This window comes from Eubalaena glacialis, chromosome 19, assembly GCF_028564815.1.
Source record: "Eubalaena glacialis isolate mEubGla1 chromosome 19, mEubGla1.1.hap2.+ XY, whole genome shotgun sequence".
Taxonomy (NCBI): Eukaryota; Metazoa; Chordata; class Mammalia; order Artiodactyla; family Balaenidae; genus Eubalaena; species Eubalaena glacialis.
Window position 1 is genome coordinate 8694772 of NC_083734.1, and position 24909 is coordinate 8719680.

Sequence of the window (24909 nt, forward strand, 5' to 3'; positions counted from 1 at the left end):
AACCAAGTCTCAGGAAGAGTCGGAAGATGGGCAGGCCTGGGACCTTCCAGCCGGAGTTGGTAGAGTACCCCTCTGGAGCGTCCCCTTGACTGTGGCTGAACCCCAACTCTGTCGGTCCAAAATCACAAAATTCCTGGAGAAGAAAGCCTGGTTCGCTTCACTGGCTCCACCGCTAGACCCACCAGCTGTGTCCATAGGAGCAAGTTGAACAGACATGGCCACTGCTTCCTCCCCTGCCAATAATATGTTCCTTTGAGGTTTGAGACTCAGACACTCAGACACTCAGTTCAGATCTACCAGCAAGTAGCCTTTGCATCTTGGTCAAATGAATTGCTTTTAAACAAAACACAACAGATGGGTAAGCATTTGATGTATTGAGAAAGCGTTCTCCTGACGGCCGTCCCTCCCTGCCTTTCTGTACCTGAGTTAGAACTTCAGCAGCAGCGCCTTCCTGTCGCCTTGCCCGTTGTCCCTAATTGATGCCAGGTGACGTTTCCCAGTCCATAGGGCCCACACGAAGGGGTTTGCAATGGTGACTCCATAGCCTGACTGGAGCCATCCAGAAATCTTCTGATACTTCATCAAGAGGGAATTGTCAAAACAAGGTATCCATAACCGAGCTCCTGACCGTCTTTTCAGAGACGCTTGAATTTCTGCCAGACTCTAGCCAGGTTCACATTCCCAGGGGTAACAGCGCAGCACAGTGAGAAGGGGGGTATTGCTTAGCAAATGTCGATGCGCCAGAGAATTGGCATTAAATTATTGACTTGACAACTCATAATAAGCTGCTTTGGATTGCTGATATGAAGGATTATCTATTTACAGTTGAATCCTGTTGTTGAATTATGGCAATTGCCGGGCTGAACTTATTTCAGGGACGGGATATGAATAACACTTTAAGAACAAAGATGGGGCCTAGAAACTAGCCAGCACTTTCTGTGCAGGAAGCAACAGTAATGGCTGAGTTTTTACACACTCCCTCCAGGGAACGGTGTCTTCTGCGGGGGTTTTTAGTTTTGTTTTGGGGAGGCAGGGATGGGTCGATTTTCTGCCTTTCTCATGAGACCGGGAGACCCGTAAAGAGATGACGTGTATCTTTGCCCTGTCGGACCTGACCCGCCATAAGGACTCAGTAGATTGTGTTGAGTTTGGCTCTGGTGTGGATAAATCTAACTTGCTTGGGCAGTGCCCTCGGCCAGGGCACTTGACCAGCAAGTCTGACCCTTCCGTTGGGACCTGATTTGCCCCGGGCCAGTGGGATGAGCTCTCAGGTCCTCACGCTGGGTCTCCGTGAGCCGAGTGTCAGCCTCATTGCTCCCATGGCTGTGACAGGGCCACCTGACGCCCAGCAAGGCCCTCATTCCCGGAGCCCAGACCCCGGGAGCCCGCCTTTCGCTAGGCCTCCATCCGGCTCCTCTGCCCTGTCTCTTGCAGTCCTAATTCCTTTTAATTTCCTGTTTCTAGGCAAGTCCTTTTTCCCTCCTCCCCACCCCTCCTCTCGGGTCACCCTCCCTGCTTCCTGCTTCCTGCTGAGAACCGCGCTGCCTCTGGCCCCCAGATGTGTCTCTGCACCGCTCTCCTCTCCCCAGTCAGCTCCCTACTCTCCAGAGTTGCTTCTTGTCGAAGTTTTTCTATTTACACAAAGCAGGACCTCCTGTCCGCATTGAAATGGGGTGCCCACCCGGGACCTGGGGTGAGCGCTCCCCACGGGGCCTGGGCCTTCAGAGGACAGGGGTAAGATGCCAGCGTCAGGAGGGTGCCTCTCCCCTCCCCACGTCACCTCAGCACACATCCAGCCCAGACACACTCAGGGGCACCAGGTTCATCCCTCCAAAAACTCATTTCGGAGAAGACCCCAGCTCTCACCCTCAGGAAGCTGGCACTTTCCAGAATGGAGCCAGTGTCAGCACCCGTGTGTGCCAGGCCCTTGGCCAGGGAGCGTCACGTAACCCTCCCGCAGCCTGGGGACACGTGTGTCGGCCCTGTGGGCGTGGAACACAGAGGCATTGAGCAGCCAGCTCGCACAGGCCAGCAAGGGGCCGGGCTGGGGTCGGCAAGTCCTCCCCGTGCCCTGCGCTGTGTGCCTAGGCTGTGACCTTGTCGAAAGGCAGAGACACAAACGCCGTCACAGATACGTTCCGTTGGTGTGACATAAAGCCGCGGGAAAGTTAAGATCTGTGTAATTCCAGTTTTCTTTGTTTTCGGTCAGAACCAGAACATAGGCACATCCTAGGCATGTTCTTTGCCTTCTGATGTATTTCTCTGAGGGGCTGTGCCGTCAGTGCTGGGTCCCAAGCCCTGGCTTTCCCGCTCACGCGGCAGGACCTCCGAGGGCCCCCGGGTTGCCTCCTCCCAGCCTGATGCTGCATCCCCGCCGGTCCTGCGGCTGCTCCCGCCCTCACGGGCTCTCATTCGCCTCTGAGCCCCGACTTTCTCACCCAGAAACTGGGGGAAATCGTTGTTCTACCAGCTCATTGCCCGATGGTGAGAATAATATTGGGATCTGAGCACTCTGAAACTTTCAGAGCACGTGTACCCTGTGGCAGAACGGGAGCTCTGACTTCTGTACTTCTTGCCATGCTGTCATTTTCATCGTCATTATCATCATTCGTGCCATCACAGCTAGAGTGCCCAGGCTCCCCGGCCCCCGAGTCCCGCTCTGCCCATCCCCCCGCATGGCAGGATGTGTCCCGATGCCGGGCACATCTTTGGAGCTCCCTTGGGCCCCCTGCACACCCTCTAGGTCCCCCTTTGGGTATGCTTTCACCGTCTCCCTCTGCTGCCGGCAGCCCCGTCCTCAGCGCACACCCTTGCCCTGCCCTTCCTCAAAGGCCTTTCACATTTCACTTTCCCATGGCTTCTCTCACCTGGTGCCCACAGCCAGTGTTTCGCCCGGCACAGCTGCCCTTCCTGTGGCTAATAACCGACACGGATGCTGCCAGATACTCGCGTCCCACCTTTCCTGGATGCCCGTCATCGCCCCCGGGCCTCGGCTAGAATTGGGCTGGTTCTCAACTAAATGCCACCCAGGCATTCCCCTGTTTCTGCTTCTCTTCTGGAACGAATGGCATTTTATTTCTGTTGTTAAGCCAGGAGGCCGGCTTGCTCGTCTGACACACACAAGGCACCGGTCGTGGGCCGTGGGTTATACAAGGAGTCAAGATCACTGTCATCACAGCCACCATTTATGGAGTGCCAGTTACGATCTAGAAGTTTTATATACTTCATTTTATTGAATCCTCGCAACAAGCTTAGGAAGTTGATATTTTTAGGCTTGTTCTACAGATGGTGGTACCGAACTCAGAGTTAAGGAACTTTCCCGACGTTTCATAGCCAGAAAGTGGACATGTTTGAAGTCAGGTCTCCCTGAATCCCCAAACCAGTGCCCCTTCAGCCACATCAGACTGCACGGTGCCTGCTTTTGGAGATCCTATGACCTAAGGAAAGAAGCGTGAATAAGTAAGATAAGAATTGAAAGATGGAGGCCAGTCATTGGAGAGCGGTGGCCCGGCTGTGAGCGCCTCTCTGACCCCAGGGAGGCGAGGTCTCTGTGGGAGGAAGTGGACCCCGCCCTGGGGTGGGGTGAGAAAGGGATGAGGGTGCAAGCAGAGGGGGCAGGAGGGTGAGGAGGATGGATGGAAGGTCTGTTGAGGGGATGGGGGGAGCCCGCTGGAGCCGCAGAGGAAGGTTTACCCACCAGCGGAGAAAGGAGAGCCTGGCGGGATGGGTTGAGTGCCAGATAAGAAAAGAACCAGACTCAGCAAATCAGAGATGACTCTTGCACAGTATTTTGATGAAAGCACAGTTTGGGGAAAATTCAAATGTGGAACTGTGGTGTGAAATAGATTCACGAGCAGGGAGAGAACAGAGGCTGGTTTCCGCACTGTGCCCGTGCAAACCCAGGCCCCCAGCCCAGCCCGAGTCGCCAGGTGGGCTGGAGGAAGGCGGCTCGTGCCCGCACCCCGCGGCCGACTAGACGCAAACACAGCTCCTGAGTGGGCAGGTGTGGGCCGAGGGGTGAGCTCAAGGGGAACTGTCATTCTTCAGCCCTTCAATCTGAAAATCAGAATGTCAATATGTTCACCGTCTCTGCACGGCCTCTACTCTTTTCTTAGCTTATTTGCCTAGTAACGGGATTAAAGGGAACATTTACATGAACTTTTGAAAACCAATATTCCAGTTTTGTCTTTTCTTCTGCTATTCCCCCCCTCAACTCAGGAGCCTGCTGCGAAAAACTCTGTTTGATCAGTGAGAACCCACTGGTTAATACATAAGCAAATGTCACCTATTGACGGGCACAACTGGGGGAAAAAACAGCTCCAGGAGTCTTTCATAAGTGTCCTCTGTGGATCTTCAGAGGCTGCGTGAGAGCTGTTTGTGGGCCCTTATCCTTCCAGTGTGAAGAACAAAGCAGACAACAGGAGAATATACAGTTTGGTTCCGAACAACCAACCACAGCTGGCAGCCAGTATGGCTTTCCTTGTGATGAGCAAAAACCAGACAAAAAGGCTTCGATAAAACTGGCCTTTGTATCCCCCTCCCTCCTGCCACCTCGCCCCTCCATCCCCCCTCCTCTCCCTCCCTCCCCCACTCCTCTCCCCTCCCTCCCCCCTCCTCTCCCCTCCATCCCCCCTGCTCTCCTCTCCCTCCCTCCCTCCCTCCTCCTCCCCTCCCTCCCCCACTCCTCTCCCCTCCATCCCCCCTCCTCTCCCTCCCCCCTCCTCTCCCCTCCATCCCCCCTGCTCTCCTCTCCCTCCCTCCCTCCCTCCTCCTCCCCTCCCTCCCCCACTCCTCTCCCCTCCATCCCCCCTCCTCTCCCTCCCTCCCCCCTCCTCTCCCCTCCATCCCCCCTCCTCTCCTCTCCCCTCCCCTCCTCTCCCCTCCCTCCCTCTTCCTCCCCTCTCCCCTCCCTCCCTCTTCCTCCCCTCTCCCCTCCCTCCCTCTTCCTCCTCTCCCTCCCCCACTCCTCTCCCCTCCCCTCCCTCCCCCACTCCTCTCCCCTCCCCTCCATCCCCCTTCCTCTCCCCTCCATCCCCCCTCCTCTCCCCTCCCTCCCCCTGCTCTCCCCTCCATCCCCCCTGCTCTCCTCTCCCTCCCTCCCTCCTCCTCCCCTCCCTCCCCCACTCCTCTCCCATCCCTCCCTCCTCCTCTCCGTCCCTCCTCCCCCTCCCTCCCCCTTCCTCTCCCCTCCATCCCCCTTCCTCTCCCCTCCATCCCCCTTCCTCTCCCCTCCATCCCCCTTCGTCTCCCCTCCATCCCCCTTCGTCTCCCCTCCATCCCCCTTCGTCTCCCCTCCATCCCCCTTCCTCTCCCCTCCATCCCCCTTCCTCTCCCCTCCCTCCCCCTTCCTCTCCTCTCCCTCCCCCCTGCTCTCCCACCATGCTGATCGCTGGAGTTTTCCTGCAGTTTCCTAAGGGGCAACCTGGCCAATACAGAGGCCTGCTCCCACTCTCTAAAGACAAGCCAGGCCCCATACCCTCCCCCTCCTCCTCCCCCTCCTCCTCATCATCAGTAAGTACTAGGAGCCGTTACCCACGCTCCGCTGTGGCAGAGGTGTTGGCATCACAGCCTCCGTAATTTGCTGGTTTCCAGTGTTTCACTGGAAAAAATATGGACCATGAATCCCGATGAACAATCTTCAGCAAACACAGCACTGTCCCTGAGAGACCGTGTTTCACATCCTTTCCCCGTTTGCAAAGGAGTTTTTCTTACATCTTTTGGTAATTGCCATGAGCTGGACTTGTAAATATTATAAGTGGTTGAGTAACACTCATCTGGTAAACTGACCAAAGGAAACGGACAGTTTTTTTCCACTCTTGGAACTCTGGCATCCCAGGCCTGCCCCTGAAAGGGGCACTTGGGGATTGGAAGGGAAAATCTGCCCTGCCAGGTGCCAGCAGGCCCCGCGCAGAGCTGAGTGACGTGTGCAGGAAGGCTGCCGGCATCCGCAGCCTCGCCAGGTGTTTGTGTGCTGGGTTTGGGGGCAGAGAGCATTCATTGTTTCAGAAGTTGGTAGGTTCCCAGAAGTTCCACTGTCTTTCCTGGGTCTGAAATGTCCAACATTTCCTTAGCCAGGGGGGCATGGATGACTAGACCCCCTGAGGTTTAAGCCCTACTCTGAGGCAAGAGAAAGAAGTTCTCTCTGTCACACGTGATGGAATGCTTTTCCTGTTCTTCCCGTGGCCAGTGGCCATCGGTGGCTTGGTCTCCCTCATCCTCTAAGCTGGAACCACTTTCCTATATCTGAAGTGTTGGGGGCTCTTCCCTGCCTCTGTCTTTAAGGAATAGCAACCCCTCTGTGTTTTGCGTGGTGGTGATGTGGTGGATTTTCTGATGATGCCTTTTGGTGATACTTACTGAAGTATCTGTAGATGAAACGTGTGGGAGTTGCTTCCAAAAAATACACCAGGGACAGGGAGCGGGTGAGGGTACAGATGAAACCAGATCGGCCACGAACCGACCCCTGTTAAAGTTGAGTGATGAGAGTTCATCACAGTTCCTTAGACTCTCCCGTCTACTCTTGTATTTGTTTCAATTTTCCCACTATAAAAAGTTGCCCAAAGGAAGAAGGAAAGAAATGGGAAAAGGAAAAATAAAGAAGAAACTCTTTACCTCAGTTTTCCAGCCCAAAGACACCTGGGCCTCTCTCTCTCTCTCTCTGATAAACCCCACGCTGTGTCGGGAATCAGGATCCCCCCGAGACGGGCCCCAGGGGTAAGAAAGGGTAAGAGCGTGGCCCGAGGGGTCCGTCCCACCTGGATTCCAATCCCAGCTCTTCCTCTCCCCAGCTGTGGGGCGTTAGGTAGGAGAGTTAGCTTTCTAGAACCTCAGCTTCCTCATAAAAAAACAGAGACAAGAATTACCTATTGCGGAGACTCGAGCAAGGCAACCCGGCCCGCTTTGAATAGTCCACACACGCCGTGGCTTAGCTCTCCCTGGCCTTGAAAAGACCCTTGCTTTCTCTTTCTGAAGCATCCTTCAGAGGGGAGAGACTCCATTCAAGGAAGGTGCCAGAGCTGTGTTCACATTCCAGAAGAGCCCAAGTTCTTAAAGAGAAAGCATTGCAGTGATAAGGTGTGGAAACATCTACTCTTTGACCCAGAAGAATCCACAAGGCTGCAGTTGGCTTTGGCTTATCCCTGTCTCCTGCCTCCTCAGAATGACTTCCTCAGTTGACCCTGGGCGCACCCCAGTTTACTTAAGCCTGCTGGAAACCTCCTACCCAGAGGACCCCTGTTTGCTCTGAAAGGGTTTGAAATGTCAGTCTTATTTGTCGTTGATCTCAAAGTCCCACTTTTCATCTTTGGACAAGAAACCAGTTTATCACATATTATCAAGTTACAATCTCTGGTGTCAGCAGGTGAAGTGCGTTTCATTTTTCACAGGTCTTGTGGACCCCGTCGTTCCTTTCCTGTGGCACCATTTGTAGGACTCACGGTTTCTGTGGTAGAATAATCAGCGGCTGAAAGAGGGATCACCGTATTGACAATGGTTCCGATAGGCCTCCACCCTCTCTCTGCCCGCGCCGCGCTGTGAACCGTCTCCGAAGCCCGGGAGCTTCTCCCCGTCCCCCTGGGGTCTCTGCAGGGTTTGTAATTGGGATTGATCATCTTTTGAAGTTTCTCTTGGACTCCTCGACGCATTTTCCTAGCTCCCCTCTCCCTGTTGCCTACCTCTTCTGTGTCCTTCTCGTTGGTTCCTCATGTTCCTTCCAGACACTCAATGCATTTATTCGTTTATAGCAAAAACAATGTCTCGTGCCTCTTTCGTGTGCCAGGCTCTGCTCCAGGCACAGGGGACGTGGTGGTGAACACAGTCGCTGCCGTAGACGCTCACGTGCCAGCGGCGGATGCAGATAGTAGATGACTGAGGACCCAAATCGTGATTTAAGAAGGGTCACTGCAGAGACAGAAGGAACACGGTCCATTGCAGGTCACAAAGGAGTTCCTGAAGGATGGGAAACTGATGCTGAGTTTTGGAGGATGAACAGGGATTAGACTGAGAGGGGCAGGAAAGACAGCACGGGTCCAGGCCGGGAGGCAGGAGGGTGCAGGGCACGTTGGAGGAACCAAAGTCAGGATGGCCCGAGCACTGGACACCGTGTGGCTTCAGGGGTAGCAGGGGGCAGATGACGCAGGGCCTTTAAATGCCATGGGGAGTGGGGATTTTAAGCCGTTGGACAGTTTTGAGCCAGGAAGCAAACCTGATCTAATTTCCATTCCAGCTCAATTGCAGGGAAAGGACTGGGTAAAGGGAGCGCCTGGTCAGTGCTTGCGGTGACCCAAGCGGGAGACGGTGGTGACTGTGATGCCTGAGGCTGCTTCCGTCGGACCGCAGGCTCCACGCGTAGAAACTCAAACCCGATGTATGGTTTCTCCTTCCCAGCCAGTTACTGCTCTTGATTTCTTTGTCCTGCTTTTCTCATAATCTCCCTGATTTGAAAATTCAGGGCCACTCATATGGGCCTCCCCTTGGGCCATCGCAGCCTTGGTCCAGAAGCCGGGCCGCACAGGCAGCCTCCCAGCCCCACGCGCCCTCCCAGCCCCAATCCTGGCTGAGCGTCGGCGGCAGGACTTCTTCCTGAGCCACCACGCAGCCCGTCTTCTCCCCTTTCCTCAGAAACGCAGTCCTCCCCCTTGTCTTTAGGGTAAGCCTGGGCCCCGGAGGGCCGGCAGTTGCCCCTGACGCTTCACCTCGGTCTGTCTGCTTCCCTCGTTTCCACTGTTTTTTAAGGAAGAAGGTTGCACCATATAAACCTTTCCCCCAGCCAAGAAGCAGTGGGATTCCTGCCCAGGTGGAGCCTTTGGTCAACCTGAAGATGTTTCTGGAGGCAGAAATGAATGAAAAGATGTGTTCTTCTGGCTCTGGCAAGAAGGTGGACTGAGGGAATGTTCATTCAACAGCCACACACACACCTACCCGCTTACTACAGGCATCTTGAAATCTAGATAAAATATTACAACACCCCCTAGAGCATTAACGGATGGCTGAATTTACAAGGAAGAAAGGATATCCCCAGATGAAAGAAATGGAGGGAGAGCCAGAGACCAGCACCTAAGTGAGGCCATCCTTGGCCACAGTGACACAGAGCAGGGTCGGCAGATTCTGTGAAAGGCCAGCCAGTAAATGCGTTAGGCTTTGCGGACCCCAGACAGTGTGACACATCTCCTCTTTCTTTTTTGACAACCCGTTAAAAATACAAAAACCACTCTTAGCTCATGGGTTATATAAAACAGACCACAAGGGACTTCCCTGGTGGCGCAGTGGTTAAGAATCCGCCTGCCAATGCAGGGGACATGGGTTTGAGCCCTGGTCCGGGAAGATCCCACATGCCGTGGAGCCCATGCGCCACAACTACTGAGCGTGCATGCCACAACTACTGAAGCCCGCACGCCTAGAGCCCGTGCTCTGCAACAGGAGAAGCCACTGCAGTGAGAAGCCTGAGCACCGTGATGAAGAGCAGCCCCCGCTCGCCGCAACTAGAGAAAAGCCCGCGCGCAGCAACGAAGAACCCAATGCAGCCCAAAATAAATAATTTTTTTTAAAAAAAGAGGCACACTTGTGGCAAGGCTAGAGAAAAAAAAATGGATGCACGAACAGGTGGTGTGAGAAATAAAAAGGACTGAGATACAGCATAGTGTTTAAATTATAGGAGAATATAATGAACAATCTTATACCAGTGCTTTTGGACACTCAGAAAAAATGGGCAATTTCCCAGAAAAATATAATTTGACAAAACTGACTCAAGAAGAAGGGGAAGCAGAATTCCCACCGCGGAGAGCTGTCCAAGGGCGGCGTGAGGGTCGAAACACCTTGAGCGGCTATTCATTCATTTATTCAACAATTGTGTATTAAGTCTCCACACCAGGCACTGTTGTAGAAAGCTGGGGATGCAGCAGTAAATAAAATAATCAGAACTCCACATGCTATGTCCACTCCGTCCAGCAGAACTTTCAAGCTCTAGAAGCCTGACGTGGCCAGGGGTTGTCTGGTAGCCGATAAGATGAGTAATGTGTTAACGGCTTCCTGTAAGAGAATAAGCTGCTGAACTCTTGGGACCCTGACCTCTCCCAAAACATCTCCTCAGCCTGAGCTGGGCAGTCCTGGTGGCCAGACAGCCACGTGACCCTGACCCCCCTGTTACCTGGCGAGCATTTTCACGTGCTTCACCTCATCTGCTGCTCCCTCCCCTCTCGGGGCCTGCATTTAGCGAGCGCTTGCTCCAAGCGCTCCGTCACGGCCGGGCCCTGTGTCTGATACGCCACCACCATGCTGGCCGCCGGGGTGTAGGAAGCACTCATTACCCACCAGGGAAGTCAGCGTGGAAGGCGGTGAGCGCGTCGGGCGAAGGGGCCGAGTCCTCCTGGGCCCTCCCTCTTCATCAGCGTTGCAGGGATGGGTGTGGAGAGTCCAGCCGCGTCAGCTGGGGGAGACGGGGCGGGCTTGGCGAGCAGAGCTGGACATGGGGAGCAGACTGGCCGGGAGGGCTGATGCTCTCCTTCGTGGTCCCCAGCCAAGAAGTTGAGGAAGTAAAACTAGAAAATGTTAATATAAAAAAATTTAAAGAAAAAGTCTCTCTCAGAATTTTTTACAGAGGGGTGACAAGTATCGTGGGCTCAAGAAGGAAAGCTAAAGCCATGTGGATAGGGGAGAAAATGGATTCTAGAATCAGTATTTCTTCATAAACACCAAGCCCTTTGCTTTATCAAGGCCTCATCAATGCAAACAGAAAACGGGGCCGAGCTGCGCACAGAAGCCGGAGCGAGGGGCTGAATGGGGAGCCCCAGCAGGTCAGGAGCGCGGGCACTTTTCCGGCACAGCTCTCGAGGTGGCGAGATGGCAACGGTCCGGTGTCCCTGGAGCCCCTCCCTTGCGCAGCCTCCAGCCTGCAAAACCAGAGGCCGCTGACACCCCCCCCCCCCACACCGGGGCTCCCTGGAGAACTGCGTCCACTGTCTCTCGGAAGATACTTCACGGGATGGGTGATGCTCGTCTGGTGTGAATCCTTATAGGGGGTCTTGTGTGCTTCTGTTTTTCAGGGATGATAATGGTGATTTTGTTGCTGCTCGTGGCTATTGTGGTCGTCGCAGTCTGGCCTACTGACTAGTGGCCGTCCAGGGACCACCAGCCGGGACACCTGCCAGTGATGGAGTAAAGTTCAGCATCCTCTTGGTGCCTGAAAGCCACTCTCAATAAATTCCCCCAAAGCTCTGAACTCCTGACGTGCGTTGCTTCAGCAAAGGCAGATCGTGTGGCAGGTTCAGAGAGCTGCCGGGGTATTGGGCAGTGTGGCCCTTTTGGGTTCTGCCTTGGTCATTGGGCTGCTAGCCCAAGGTCCCTCAGTGGTCACTGCCCTGTGGCCGCTGATGGATTCCGGCCACCCCACAGTGTGCTGGGCACCCTGGGGGGACGATGCCGAATTCCTAGGCAGCTTGTGACCTCGAGTGTCTAGTCTGCTTGGGGAAGTCATGTGCCCATGTGGGAGACCAGTGAACAGCCAAGGCCACGTGTGTCCAAGAGGGAGGAAGGAGTGACGTGAGGGCTGTGACGCAGGCACGTGTCTCTGGGTAACTGCCGCCTGCCCCGCTGCCCAAGTCCCCCCACAAGGCTCGCCACTCCTACTGGTGAAATAGCTCAGGACTCTACTTTAGGAACTACCTTCGGACCTAGAAACATGTTCTTGTTTCCTCCCTCGGTGTAGTAAACCCGTCTTCCCAGGCTGAAGCATCCCTATAAGCAGCCGGTATCAAGTCTGATGAATCTGATCAGGCAGGAAGGTACCGTTTAGGGTTCAGAGGAAGGTGTGATTGATTATGCAGGCAGGAGAACAGTACCTTTATTTGGCTCCTAAACTGGCCCTGACAACCTTGTGTGTGAGTGTGCACTGCACGCGTTGCACATGTGTGCACATGCGTGATGGCAAGGGCAGACAGATGGGCTAGGCCTGCGAAGGGTGCCAGGCCCACGGGAGCGGCAGTGAATCCGGGTTGGAAGGGGCAGAGGGCCAAGCTTTGTGCCCTCCCTCCTGGCCAAGCGGAAGGCGGGCCGGGCCAGAGGGCCTTGCTTTGCCCTCCGTGGCTCCAGGGGAAAGAATTGGTGTTGGTGATGAAAAACTAGGGCCGTTTCCAAGCACAAGATTTCCCTGGAAGAGGAGGATCGGGCAGGTGGGAGGGGGGTCCTGGGGGGGGTCTCCTGTGGATTTCCTAGAGACTCTGGGCGGCTGCTCTCCAGAAGGCGTGACCTGACCCATCCCACCGCACCCCCCCTCCCCGGGGAGCCGAGATAGGCAGCAGGAGGACCGCGGTGCAGCCTGGCGACGCGTTCTTTCCTGGGACCCGGAGACCGGAGACTCCACTGCACAGGGAAGACCTGGCTCCAGACCCCAGGCCTCCGTCAGGGGAGTCACGGCTCTGTGCTCGGTCAGTTGGAAGTTGCTGCAAAGGCTGGGTGACCCTATTCCCAGCAGCTCCCCCCTAGAGGGGCCAGGTCACTACCAGGCCACCTGGGCAGCCCCGCTGCCGCCTGGTGTGTGTGTGGCGGTGACACGCGGCACTCTTCCGGGAGGAGGTCTAGCCCTGGACTCCGCTCCATGTCAGCCGGGACGGCGCTGCAGTCACAGTCACCCAAATCCGAACAACCTCGCTCCATCCCCAGCGTCGGTGCCTCCCTCCGGCTGCTCATCCACGCAAGTCGGCCGGGGGGTGGGGGGGGGGGAGCCCGACCCGACCCGACCTGACCCGACCCGACCCGACCCGGGCCGATGGGACAGCCACGCGGGCTGTGGCAGAAGAATGGGGACTCATGGAACGCTCAGCCCAGAAGGGAAGCTGTCGCCTCTGCTCGCAGCTCCGTGGCTGGACTCACCTGCCCTGCTCAGCGGGAGGACCAGGAGGTACCCAGAAGGCAGAGAGCCTGAACTAGGCAGTGACGGCCCCAGTGACAGCCACGCCCCTCGCCAGCTGTGTGACCACGAGCCAGATGCCCTTCCCGTGCCTCTGTTTCCTCCTCTAGAAAATGGAGAGAAGGCAGTCTCCTGCCTCCGGGGGTGACTGGGGATCGGGTGAGCCAGCATGTGGCAGCACGGAGGACCCCGAGGGCCTCAGCTGACAGAGGGTTCTCCTTCTACCCCAAGTCTACAGCCGCCTCCCGGCCCAGGTGGCCTCCACATCCAGGGCTCGAGGATCCTACCCCCTGCTTCCGACCCGGTGCCCGCTGACCTCCAGGGCTGCCAGCACGTGCAGAGCAGGCGAGGCCCTGGGAGCCGTGTTCAGACTGGCAGTGGCCCAGGGACGAGGGCGGGAGCAGGGCAGCCGTGAGCAGGAGACACGCTGTTGGGGGTCGGGAGGGGGAAGCACAGGAGAGAACACGGAGGCAGGCTTGTGTCGGGAACCAAGACAGTACGCTCCCGAAGGAGCCCGGCCGGGCCGGACGGGGGCCAGGGGCTTCCGCGCAGTAAGGCGCCCTGGGAGGCACTTTCTGCGGGGGCGGGGGCGGGGTGGTTGCTAACGGATCCCCCAGTGGAAGATCAGGCATCCGCAGAGCACATCTTTCAGTCTTGTGCCAAACCCCAAATCTGTGTAAACAGCGTCTCCTTGGAGCCCCCCACTTTGGGGCTCACGGGAGGGGGCACTGAAGGTCTGTTTGACTTTCTCACCTCCCCTTGACTTGCTCAGCATGGAGCCCCGGCAACTCGTGGGGCGTCTTTGAACCAGAGCCACGGCGGCCTGGCTCGGCCACACGGAAAGGCCTTTCCGAGCCAAACGCTCAGCCAATGTCCGTACACAGCGGCTTCTGTTCTTTTGACTGAGTGGGCTCTAGGCACGGCCCAGCCCTACTAGCCGGGTGACCTGGACCAGTGACTTCACTTTTCTGGACCCGCAGGCAGGGGAGGGGGTAAGAAGCTGGTCGGGTGAGACCGTGAGGACCTGCCGTCCAGGCCTGGGGTGGTGCCGGGCAGGGAGGCTCCCCCTTTTGGGAGATACCCACCCCACTCTGAACTGAGGGGCGGCCCCAAATTGGCAAGGCATCCCGAGCGGCTGGGATGGGCCACTCGGGATCTGTTGTTGCATCAGGAGCCACCCTGGGGTCATGTGGCACTTTCCAGCTGGATTTGGCCAGGCCTGGTTTCCCCCTTCAATGGCGTCAGGCCCACGGTCCCAGGCGGCCGGCAGGGCTCTGGAGCGGTGGTGTGAGCAGTTAGTAGTACCTCAAGCGTAGGGAAAAGAGGCACGACCCATCACCTTGGGTGCATTTTCGATGAAAGTAAACTTTATTAAAATAACATCATAAGTACTGTTTAACTGAACTGATGATTAATTATAAGCATTTAAAGTCTGGATACTATATAAAGAAATCCAGATACCTGGTTACGACGGGTACTTTTGTTCCACTGAAACATCATTATAATTAATAACTGTAACCAAACCTTAGTTTTCATTAGCCCCAGGACACTCCGCTGCGCTCCCGGCAGAGCCCTGGACCCTCCTCGCACGGGGCTGCTGCAGGATTCCCGACTGTCCCTCTGCCCCGAGGACTGTCAGGTTCTCTCCTGACCAGTGCTCTGAGAACCACCAGCCGGCTTGCAGCCGACACTCCTGCCTCTCCAGCTCTAGGCTTATACCGAGAGTTCTTTGTGTAGACTAGTGAAAATCATCTTTTATCTAGTTGGGTTTTCTAGCCTAGCCCTGCTGAAGGTAAGTGCGGTTTTCCCCCCTTTATTTTGAAAAGTGGGCCAAGACTCATCTTTCCTCTAATTGCTTCTTACGGCTTCAGAGTTCTCCCACCTCCATGCCAGTAACAGAAAGCAATTGCCTCTTTCCAGAAGTGACTTGCTGTCCTGTTGAGTCTCCAGTTTGATACAGTATTTGGATGGATTAACTCATTGCTTTATTTCTCACACTGGCTCTGTCCATCCTTTTTTTTTTTTTTCTTTTTTTAAAAAATTAATTATTTATTTATTTTTATTTATGGCTGTGTTGGGTCTTCGTTTCTGTGCGAGGGCTTTCTCTAGTTGCAGCGAGCAGGGGCTACTCTTCTTTGTAGCTCACGGGCTTAGTTGCTCCGCGGCATGTGGGATCTTCCCGGACCAGGGCTCGAACCCATGTCTCCTGCACTGGCAGGCGGATTCTTAACCACTGCGCCACCAGGGAAGTCCCTGTCCGTCCTTCCACGCCTAGTTTTTCTTGGCATATTTCTTACATGTCTTTATTTAGTTTCAAAAGAGTACAGACAGAGCTATCTGTTCAACAGGATCTGAAACCTAGGTGTATCTCTGCCATGAGCTGGCAGCCCCCATCCCCAGGCGCTGTCTCAGGCCAGAGGGGAGGGATTTACGAATGCGGGAGCCTCCCCGAGAGCCAGCCAGGCGCTGGGGAACTCTCATCCAGCGGGGTCTGGATTTTTGACTGGACTCTGCTGACCCCCGAGTCCCTGATGGGAATCTCTCGGTTTCCTCATGCCTCGGCATTCCGGTCTCTAAAGTGGACTTTTCCAACCACCTTGGGTCAGGACTTGGCAGCAAGCTGGCTGATTTTCCTGCACTGGGTTTGGCAGATGTCTTAAATCCTGCAAATGGTCCAGCTGGGTCTGAACTGGCTTTGAGGGGAGCCCGAGGCTGCAGAAAAGGCTCGCTATCGCCTCGGCCTGTCCAGCCACCTGAGGCCTGTAACCTGTCCCTGCCCACCCAGTGTCCGGCGCTGCCGCCCCTGGGTCTACCCACCCGGGCTTTGACCCCTGGTTCCGAGAGCACACCTCCCATTCCTAGAGCCGGACCGCCTGAGGAGGCTGGGCGAGCCCTGTTCATTCCTGCGCAGCAGCGAACAGCGTCTCAGCCGGCTCTCCACGCAGCGGGGACGGGCTTTCCGTGCCTTCCAGGGGCGGGCTGAATCTGCGTGGCTGAGACTTGTCTTCGAAACAGCTGGGTGCAGAAATTATAGCTTCCTGGTGACGATCGGCTCCACTTTGCATGGTAACGCAACATGTTCCTAATGACTGAATTGTTTATTTAATAGAGAAATCGCAACCATTTGGAAGTTTAAATATAGCCTCCAGAAAGCCAGCGAGCTCAGCTCCTGGTGGCTGCGTGGCCCCAGCCCCATCCCTGCACCGAACGAAGCCTCAGCGATGGCTTGAGGAAAGTCTTGAACATCACTAACCCTGTTGTCTTTGCTGGTGAGTCTCCCCTTAGTTACGTGCAAGGCAAAAACTCTAAGGTTCTGAGTCAGATGGGGAGGTTCAGAGGTGCACTCTGTCCCATCCCCTGAGTCCCCCTGACCCGGAGCCCCAGGGAGTGGCCAGGATGGATCCCAGGGATGGTTTCTTGGGGACTGAAATAGAGACTGTCCAAATCGCATTTGGAGCCAGCCCGCCCCTAGGACCTTCCAAGCAAAGCTGCCCTTTTCCTGTTTTGTTTTGTTTTGTTTAAAGTGGGTAGTTAGTTAGGGCACCGTCTCAGGCTTAGTGAAAAACCCGGGGCTCTGTCGTGCTGGGGAGTTTTTAGACCAGAAGCCATATTCCTTAAATGGCCTGAGGACTCACCATCCTCTCTCCCCACAGGCCGACCACCCGTAGCTCAGGCCACCAATAAAGACTGGGAGACGGAGAACAGTGTACAAGAGTTTATTTAATTGATATCTGAATTTAGTTCTATCGTGGGGCCCATGTTACAAGTTCCATCTGGGTCCATTACAACTCTAACCAAAAAAAAAAGAAAAAAAAAAAACTTAAAAAATCCACAACTTTTTCCATGTCATTAAATATATTCATATATAATAACCATAATATATTAGTATGCATTGGAGAGGAACACTGACCCAAACAATATGTCATGGTCACAACTAAACATTTACAATTCTGAGTGAACAGAACTCGGAACGCAGGAGGGAGTCGGGGGGAGGGCGGGAGGTGCCGCGGGGCGCGGGGCTGGCCTGGTTCTGGCGGGGGCAAGGCCCCACGAGCACACATTTCGATACCCCTAGGGTATGGCATGGCTGTGGCCATGAACCGCGGCCCAGTAACCCCATCCATGGGTCTGGTCTGTCCACTCTCCAGTCTTCCTTTGAGCATTGAAACCCTAACATTTTTCAGTTTCTTAAAGGACCATCTCCCGATCCCTCAGGGTCTCCTTGATTTCAGTCTCATTCCAACCTGGGGCAACCCCAAGACAGTCTGTGCCCATTTCCTGCAGCTACTATGGAGGCAGAGTGCCAGGCGGGCGCGAGGGGCCACCTGGGGCAGCTCCCGGCCTCCCACTTACCAGGACCTGAGGATGCTGCCTCCTACCCTGCTTGCTCAGGACAGAAGCCAGAGCCAGCAGGTGAGTCCAGGGGCAGGCCCCCATCCGTCCCCCTTCCCTCTGCCCCAATCTTTAGCATTACTGTGTGTCAGAAACACAGGGACCCTGCTGTCAGGGGCTCCAGACCACCCAGCAGGTAAGAAAGTGGGCAACTTGGAATTTTTTTTTTTTTTTTTCTTCTAAAAAGACTATTCTGGTATGTTTTTTCTTCAAACACCTACAATATCACAACTCTGGTTAATACACTCTTCAAAACCTAGTTCCATTTTATATCCTTCCCTAACTGTACAAGCCGGAGCACCTCAATTCCTATTTCCATCTCCTCCCGGGGAGGGGGGGCGAGGGGAGGAAGAGGGGTGCTTTCCCAAGGATGGGTCCTCACCCCCAAATTAGCGGCTGGATTCAGAGGAGCGGTGGGCTGGGTCCGTGAAGTGGGGAAGGCGGCCTGCGAGGACTGATACCCCACCAGCATCCTCACCCCATGCTGGCTGATCTGGTCACCCTGGCATTCCCTAACATTCCCTAGAGGCCAGGCTACGTTGCTCTCGGGGTGCCGAGCAGGAGGGCGAGGCTGGAGGCTGGTTGAATTTAAAGCAAGATGCAGTGCTGCTTGGCAGGCCGCTGGCTCCAGAGCAAAGGGGCCTCGGAGACGACCAGTGCAGGCCCCTGGTGATGGGGGCTGAGACTCAGGCCCACTCGGGTGGGAGGTGGTGAGGCTGCCGTGGCCCTTCTGGGCAGAGGGCACAGAAGCCAGGCCGGTGTGAAGAGACGCCGGACAAGTGGGCAGGGCAGGGCCTCTCCAGGCCTGTGGGCCAACTAAGTGCACTCGGACCACACTGGGCAGCGCTGGAGGGCCAACTGCGTGGAGTGGTCCCTACGCCCCCAGCCTTGGGCTTGGATTCAGGCAAGGCAGCTACCCCTTCCCAGGGCAGTCCTCTCTTCCCCCTGCCCCTGGGGGCCTCTCTGGAATCCCTCCAAACACCCCCAGGCAGCCTTTCTCCCTAGACCTTAGGATCAGCCACGGCCTGCCTGCCCACCATCTGGGGCTTCCAGGGGCTGCCCTGGGGTCAGTTTACACCCGGCTTCACCTCGGCCCTGGCTGCCACCTCTGAAGATGTGACTGTGCCCATCCCTGCCCCCACTTCCTAATCTCTGTGCTCCAGGCCCGATGCCATCACCAGGGCCAGCATCTCAGGGGTGACTCACCCAGAAGCACCCCCTGCGAGGGAACCACGGAGGATCAGACAGCCCAGCTCTGCCACTTATCTGCACGGGGACACTGGGGGTGAGAACCCGTCTCTCAGGGCTGCCACGACGGTAACAGGAGATCACAGGGCTAAAGTGCCTGGCGCAGAGCGGGTGCGCGGTAAACGGCAGTGGAGATGGGGGCCGAAGCACGGAAGCCAGACCACAGGGCCTGAGCTTCATCCTTGGTGTGACCCTTCTGAGCGGCCAGACTCCAGCAGGGAAGATGAAACCCCTTTCCTGACAGAGGGGAGCCGGGCCTCGACCTCCGTGTGCCGGCAGTGCAGCGGGCGCCCCCAGGCGCTGGCCCCGTGTGAGGCCATCTTCGGGGGCCGCCAGAAAGGAGTGGGCGAGGTGCTGCCAGGCGGTGCCAGGCCAGCCAGGTGGGTGGCCCCGGCGGGCGGCCCCTGTCCCTGCTCTGGGGGAGCCAGGAGTGAGGGCCGCAGCAGGCACTGGCCACGGCTTCCTCGGGACCCAGCACCCTAGCGGTTCCTGCCCCTGCCAGCCCGCGGCTCGGGCACCCCAGCACCTCTCCCCCCTCCGGCCAGCCCCCTCCCCCGCCGGGCGCCACGGCCTTACTCCAGGCCCTGCCCAGCTGTGGACACTGCTCGGGGCCTTGTGGGAGCTGAGGTCATCACACAAATAGCGTCACCGCCGTCAACCCCGCCCGTGCCCCTTCCCCGGAAAATGTCATGAAGGGGCCGCTTCCAGCCTGGCAGAAAGGAGACTCTCTGGGAGGTTTCGCGATGCCGCCTCCGTCAGGCAGCTCCGCGGGCTTCTCAGGGGTGGCCCTGGGCCCACTGCCCTGTGCCTGGCCCAGCACCCACCCGTCAGCTGGGCGGGGGCTTCCCAGCCGGGAGACCGAGGCGGCGCGGTGGAGACCACGGGCCGCCCGGGGAAGGCCGCTTGGACAGGCTCCTGCCGCACCCCCCCCCCCGCATGCCCCCAGGGCCCTGCACATGGGGCTCCTGTGGGAATTCCCGAAGAAGGGTGTGGGCACAGGACGGGATTTTCCGTCTTGGGGCGGGAGGGGGGGCTGGGCCGGGCGGGGGGCCTGGGGGTTCACAGTTCTCCTCGTGTGCCCTTCTCTACCCATCGCTGCGGCCCGCCTGCGCCCGCCTGCTCCGGCCCCCTCCAGCCCCGGGGGGAGCGCCTCTTTGCTCTGGAGGGAGCCCGTGAGGTAGCTACATCTCGTCCTCAATCCGCCGGGGCCCGGGCGCGCGGGGTGGGGCGGGGCTGGGGGCGGGGCCGCCGAGGGCCCCGCGCCGGCCCCGCCCCCACCCTCCCCCCAGCTGGGAAAGCCCTCACGGGCCAAGTCCACGCCGCCGCGGTGGCGGGTCGCCCGCTCCCGCTCGCCGGCCCCGGCGCCCGACCCGCCCGGCGCGCCGCTGCCCCCCCGCGCTAGGCCTTCTTGCACTTGCCCTTCTTCTCGCGCTGCTGGAACTTGCGCAGCCGCCGCGCCCACGTGTCCCGCCACTGGATCACCAGGCTGCTCTTGTCCGCCACAATGCCGCTCTGGTCGGGCGAGTCCTCCGCGTTGCCCAGCAGTAGGTACTTCTTGAGGGGCTTGATTTTGGGGCACTTGCAGGCGATGTCCCGCGAGCGGATCCAGAGGTTCTGGTCACCGCGGCGGATGCGGCTGGTGCCCTGCTTGTACACGGAGATGATGTTCACCGTAAACTTCCACCAGTCCCCCGCCTTGTCCGCCTTCAGGATGTGGATCTGGACGGCTGCAAGGAAGCACAGGCAGGAGGGTGGGCCACGGGTGCCGCCTGGACCCCGAGCTCCTGCGACCAGCAGGGCCAGGGATGGGGTGGCTTGTGTGATGGAGAAGGAAAAGGAGACCCAGAGCTGGAAAGTGCCTGCACGGGGTACCTGACTAGGGAATGGGTGTGTGGTGGCAAAGCTGATACTGGGGCCAAGGCTGCTGTTCCAGGAAGCCTTATGTCCTGTGTTGAAGGTGCCACCCAGCACTGTCTTTGGGGACAATCCTCTTTAGGGTCCAGGAAGGTGCTGTAGGTACTGACCACATCCCCAGAACTTGGCAGAATCCAGCTGCCAGGGCAGGTGCCCTCCATGAGCATAGCACTGGCGCCTCGGCACAGGATGGGGGGAACCTCCTCAGATGGTACCCCCTGGGCATTTCCAAAGGCCCCGTCACTTAACATCAAGCCTCATGACACCCCTAGACATACAGCCTTGCCCTTGATCCAATCTCAGAAACCCAGAATGGGGTCTCAGTGCCCAGGTGCAGTGCACCCTGAACAGCCCTTCAGGGTGGCTGCAGCGTCTCTTCCAGAGTCCAGGATCCTTGTACTGCCCCCCTGCCAGTCTGCTTTGTCTCCCTGTCCTCAGGCCATTCCCCTCCCTTTCAATTCTCTGCTACTCTTTCCCTGAGTAGAAGGGGTTCTCAAGCTGGAGCAGGCATCAGAATCCCCTGGAGGGCTTGTCAAACACATTGCGGGCCTCACCCCAATTTCCGATTCAATAGATGTGGACTGGGGCCCAGGACCGCACACCTCTCCCACATTCCCAGATGGTGCTGATCCAGGGAACACACTTTGAGAATCGATGCTCTAGTAAATGTTAACACATGTTCTTTCTGCAGGATATTAAGAGATACTTCATAAGAGGAGGACACACTTTTGTGTTTTAAGGGGGGGGATTTTGCTCAAATATGTGAAATACTGGTTTAAACAAAGGAAGTCGCCTTAGTGCAGGACTTTTCTGAGCCTTTAATCTACAAACTGTGTGCACACACGCATGTGCTGGCTTCCCAAACAACTCTCACTGCAGGACCCTTTGGCTGGTGCATCTCAAGGCACCAGAGCCCCACGGAGCCTACCTGGGGAACTTCTTGGGGGGGACACAACCATTCCAGGGGTAAGTGCAGAGGTCTCTGCTGTACTAACCCCCATCCAAGGGAAACTTGGCATCCTTCCCCATCCCTGGTCAGAACATGGCGCCTTCCCCTTACCACCACGTCCTATACCCCTGGAGAGCCTGAAGATCATGGTCCTGAGCCCGCCTGAGAAAGGAGCTTGTCTCCCCAGATTACAGGTGAAGAGACCGAGACAAGGTGCACTCCAGCCACGAGGACATGTCCCCAGGGAATGCCAAGAGGTCATCACCTGCCCACTTTGCTCTGGGCACTGGGTCCACCCACAGCTTGGCCTGGCCGGCCTCTCTCAAGGTCTCTGGGGGCCACTCTGCCACCTTCACTCCCCAGGCCCTCCCCGTTCCCCTCCTGTGCCCGCACTTAGCCCGGGGTGATGGGAAGGGGCAGGGATGGCTGGGCCCTCCATCGAACGCCACCCGACTCGTCCTTCTGGGGCGAGGGAAGGGGCGGATTTTCCCATATTTTCATTTCAGCTGTTCCTGGGCATCCTCAACTTTGCACTCCAGTCTGAGGGCGCCAAAGAATGGCTGCCATGGCAACCGTTTCCATGTTTTTGTCACCAAGGGACTCAACACTCAGTGTGAACTCTGAGGTGGGGGTGGGGAGCCCTCCAGCCTGGAGAAGTGGCTGGGCTGTGTGTGTTTGACTGCGCAGATAGAGGTCACCGTGGCAACTCCGTGCCCCTCAGCTAAGCAAGCGGGGAGCCGCCCCCAGCATCCCCCAGAGCCCCGGTTTCCTCTCCTTGGGACTGAGCTGAATACAGAATGAGCCTCCCCCAGGATGCAGCTGTTTGCCTGTGTGGGACCTCAGACCTCCGGCCCAGCCACAGTGTCCCCCCAACCAGGGTGGGCTGGGGTGGCCGACAAGGATGCTGCAGAAGGCACCTCTGGCTCAGGCCCCTGGAGAATGTGGCTTTGATCATCTGTTGGTGTTATGAGCTGAACCGTGTATCTCCCCCCACCGGCAAAATTAATACATTGAAGTCCTAACCCCCAGTACCTCAGAATGTGGCAGTATTTGGAGATAACTTAATTACCTCTTAACGACTTTATAACTTAAAGGGTGGGCCCTAATCCAATATGACTGGAGTCCTCATAAGAAGAGATTAGGACAGAGACACGCACAGAGGGACGACCACGTGAAGACACAGCAAGAAGACGGCCACCTACAAGCCCAGGAGAGAGGCCTCAGAGGAAACCAACCCTGACGACACCTTGATCCAGTACTTCCAAACTCCAAAACTGGGAGAAAATGAGTTTCTGTTGTTTGAGCCCCTCAGTCTATAGTACTTTGTTCTGGCAGCATAAGCAAACTCAATCAGAGACTCGGGATCTTGGGCCTCAGCTCAGGGCCAGGTGGGAAGGCAGAGCTGGTGAGGCCAGAGAGCTCTCTGGACAAGCTCAGGCCCCGAGATGGCCCCCAGGGGCCCTTCTCACTCCCCAGCCCTGTAGGAACGTGACCCTTCCCCCGTAGGAGGCCTGGAGACCCCTGACCCACCTTCCCTGGTCTGCCTTTCCCCCCTCTTCCCCCTGGCAGGGCATCCAGAGCAGCCGCCACCCTGCTTCCCCAGCCTGGAGGGGGGACCCACCTAACACTGAGGACGCAGCCCGGAGGGGGGGTCTGGCCCTGGACACCTTGCTGTCCTCAAGCATCCAGGGGCCGAAGCAGTGGACACAGGCCGATGGGGACGAAGCACTGGTCCTTGTCGTCCTTCCACCCCAGCAGCGCCCTGGCAGCCGGCAGGGACGGCACGGGGCCGGGGGCAGGGCAGGGGCGGGTGGTGGTAGACTCATGTGATTATGCTGGAAAGAGTCCACATTTCCGCTGCCCTTGGCAACGCTTCTGCATATTACGCAGCCCGCCAAGTATGAGCTGCGCACACAGTGCCCGCGGTGCACACGCGGCTGAAAACGCTCAGAATACACACTGAAACTGTGACCTCGGGCAGACCCACTCGGCCCCCTCGGGGAGCATGCAGGGCTCGGCCGCCACCTCTGATGCCTGGTAGCCAGGAATGACCGGGGTCTCCTGGGGGCCTGTGGCACCGCCCAACCAGGGCAGGGGTTGGGGGAGGAGCACTTAGTGCAGCGGCCGTGGGCGCACCGTCCCCGAGGGTGTGCCCCTTACACCCACACGACGCTCACTCCAGGCCAACGACCCTCAGTCCTAAGCCCCACATCCCTGCACCGATGTCCTAAACTGGCCTCACAGGGAGGATCCCCCATCCCTCATTCAGAAACGAGGCAGATGGGACGACCCTCAGAAAGACAGACGGTGAGATCAGACCACATCAGACAGGGCAATAAGAGGCGTGCCGAGACCCCACCCCCCAGGAAGAGGGAGGGTCCCAGCACAAAGCCACCGCGGCCAGACCCCGAAGCACAGACGAGGGAGTGGCTGAGGCCGACTGGCCCGGAGGGGAGGCTGCCCACACCTGCTGGTGCCTGGGGCCCCGCACTCGCACTCGGGATAAACATCCTTGTCTCAAGGTCCACACCATACATGCCTGCCCGCCCTCCCTCTGAGCCCTGCTCACCCAAACAGTGAGGGCTCAGGATGGAGCGGGTGCCCACAGAAAAGCAAGGGGAGCGCGCAGCCTCCGGAGAGCAAGGGCCTCCGGAGAGCAAGGAGTCAGCCCCTGGGTCCCAGGGGCCAGGCTGCACTTAGTCTCCTGGCCTCAGGGTCCCTGGGCTGCCAGTTTCTGCAGGAAAACCTTCCTGGAGCGGGCCCCGGGGCTCTGGTGAGGCTGCAGACAGCCCTTAGCAGCTGCCCCCCTCAGCAATTGCGGGGCTCACGGGAAGGCCTCCTGTGCCAGGAGCCCTCCTCGGCTACCAGGGCGGGGCCGTGAGGACTGATCTCCCCTGCTCGCTCTCCAGCCAGCCTCCTGGCTACTAGGGGCATGCACCTCTCCGGCCCTCGGCAGAGGCCTGGCCCTCGAGGGCTAGCCGTGACTCCAAGGGGGAGAGGCGGGGACTGAGGGCCAGCCCCCGGAGGCCAGGGCCAGTGAGAACAGCCGGTGCCAGCACCAGGCTGGTTCTGGGCAGGGGGCTGGGAGGCAGGCCCGAGGCCTCAGCCAGCCCCGGGGGTCCTCTCAGCCACGTTCGTGGCTCAGCCCGAGGCCCCCGCATGTCCTTCCGTAGGCGCAGACCTCTGCCCATCCTTCCCAGGGCGCCTCAACCTCCACCGCGTCCCAGCGCTGGGAGAGTACCAGGCCGGCAAAGGCAAGCTGAGAAGTGGGGAGCTCCAGGGCCCATCCGGGCTTGGATTCTTCCAAAGGGGGCCACGCGGCCCCATGGCAGCCCCCTCCTCAGTCCAGAGCCCCTGTTCTTTCAAATCCTCCCTCCCCAGCTCCAGCCCTGGCCCAGGAGACCGAGAGTCTATCAGCTCTGGGCCCTTCGAAGGCCTGGCGTTGCCACCACCTTGGACAGTCTGTGGCAGGCAGCGGCACCGGGCTGACTGATGCCCACGCCCC

At 57.8% G+C, this 24909-nt stretch overlaps 2 protein-coding genes and 1 long non-coding RNA gene across 6 annotated transcripts in view; 2 read left to right on the forward strand and 1 right to left on the reverse strand.

The window, feature by feature from the left end:
• The window catches only part of STX8 (syntaxin 8), a 248277-nt gene extending 237062 nt beyond the window's left edge, over window positions 1–11215 (forward strand). The window contains exons 8-9 of one of the 3 annotated variants that reach the window (XM_061175234.1): window positions 10711–10790; window positions 11040–11092. In XM_061175234.1, coding sequence (XP_061031217.1) covers window positions 10711–10790; window positions 11040–11045 — 86 coding nt within the window. In that variant the 3' untranslated portion in view covers window positions 11046–11092. Of the gene's footprint in view, window positions 1–8224; window positions 8309–10710; window positions 10791–11039 lie in introns of those variants that run through there. The other 2 variants (XM_061175235.1, XM_061175236.1) reach the window with 2 other exon arrangements.
• An 8667-nt stretch (window positions 11216–19882) lies between these two features.
• NTN1 (netrin 1) overlaps window positions 19883–24909 on the reverse strand; it is a 204466-nt gene continuing 199439 nt past the window's right edge. For both annotated transcript variants that reach the window (XM_061174818.1, XM_061174817.1), the window contains exon 7: window positions 19883–20268. In XM_061174818.1, coding sequence (XP_061030801.1) covers window positions 19940–20268 — 329 coding nt within the window. In that variant the 3' untranslated portion in view covers window positions 19883–19939. The remainder of the gene's footprint in view (window positions 20269–24909) is intronic.
• On the forward strand, window positions 19899–22707 carry LOC133079405 (uncharacterized). Its single transcript, XR_009698184.1, has 2 exons — window positions 19899–21421; window positions 21592–22707. It is a non-coding gene; the product is annotated as an uncharacterized LOC133079405 (long non-coding RNA).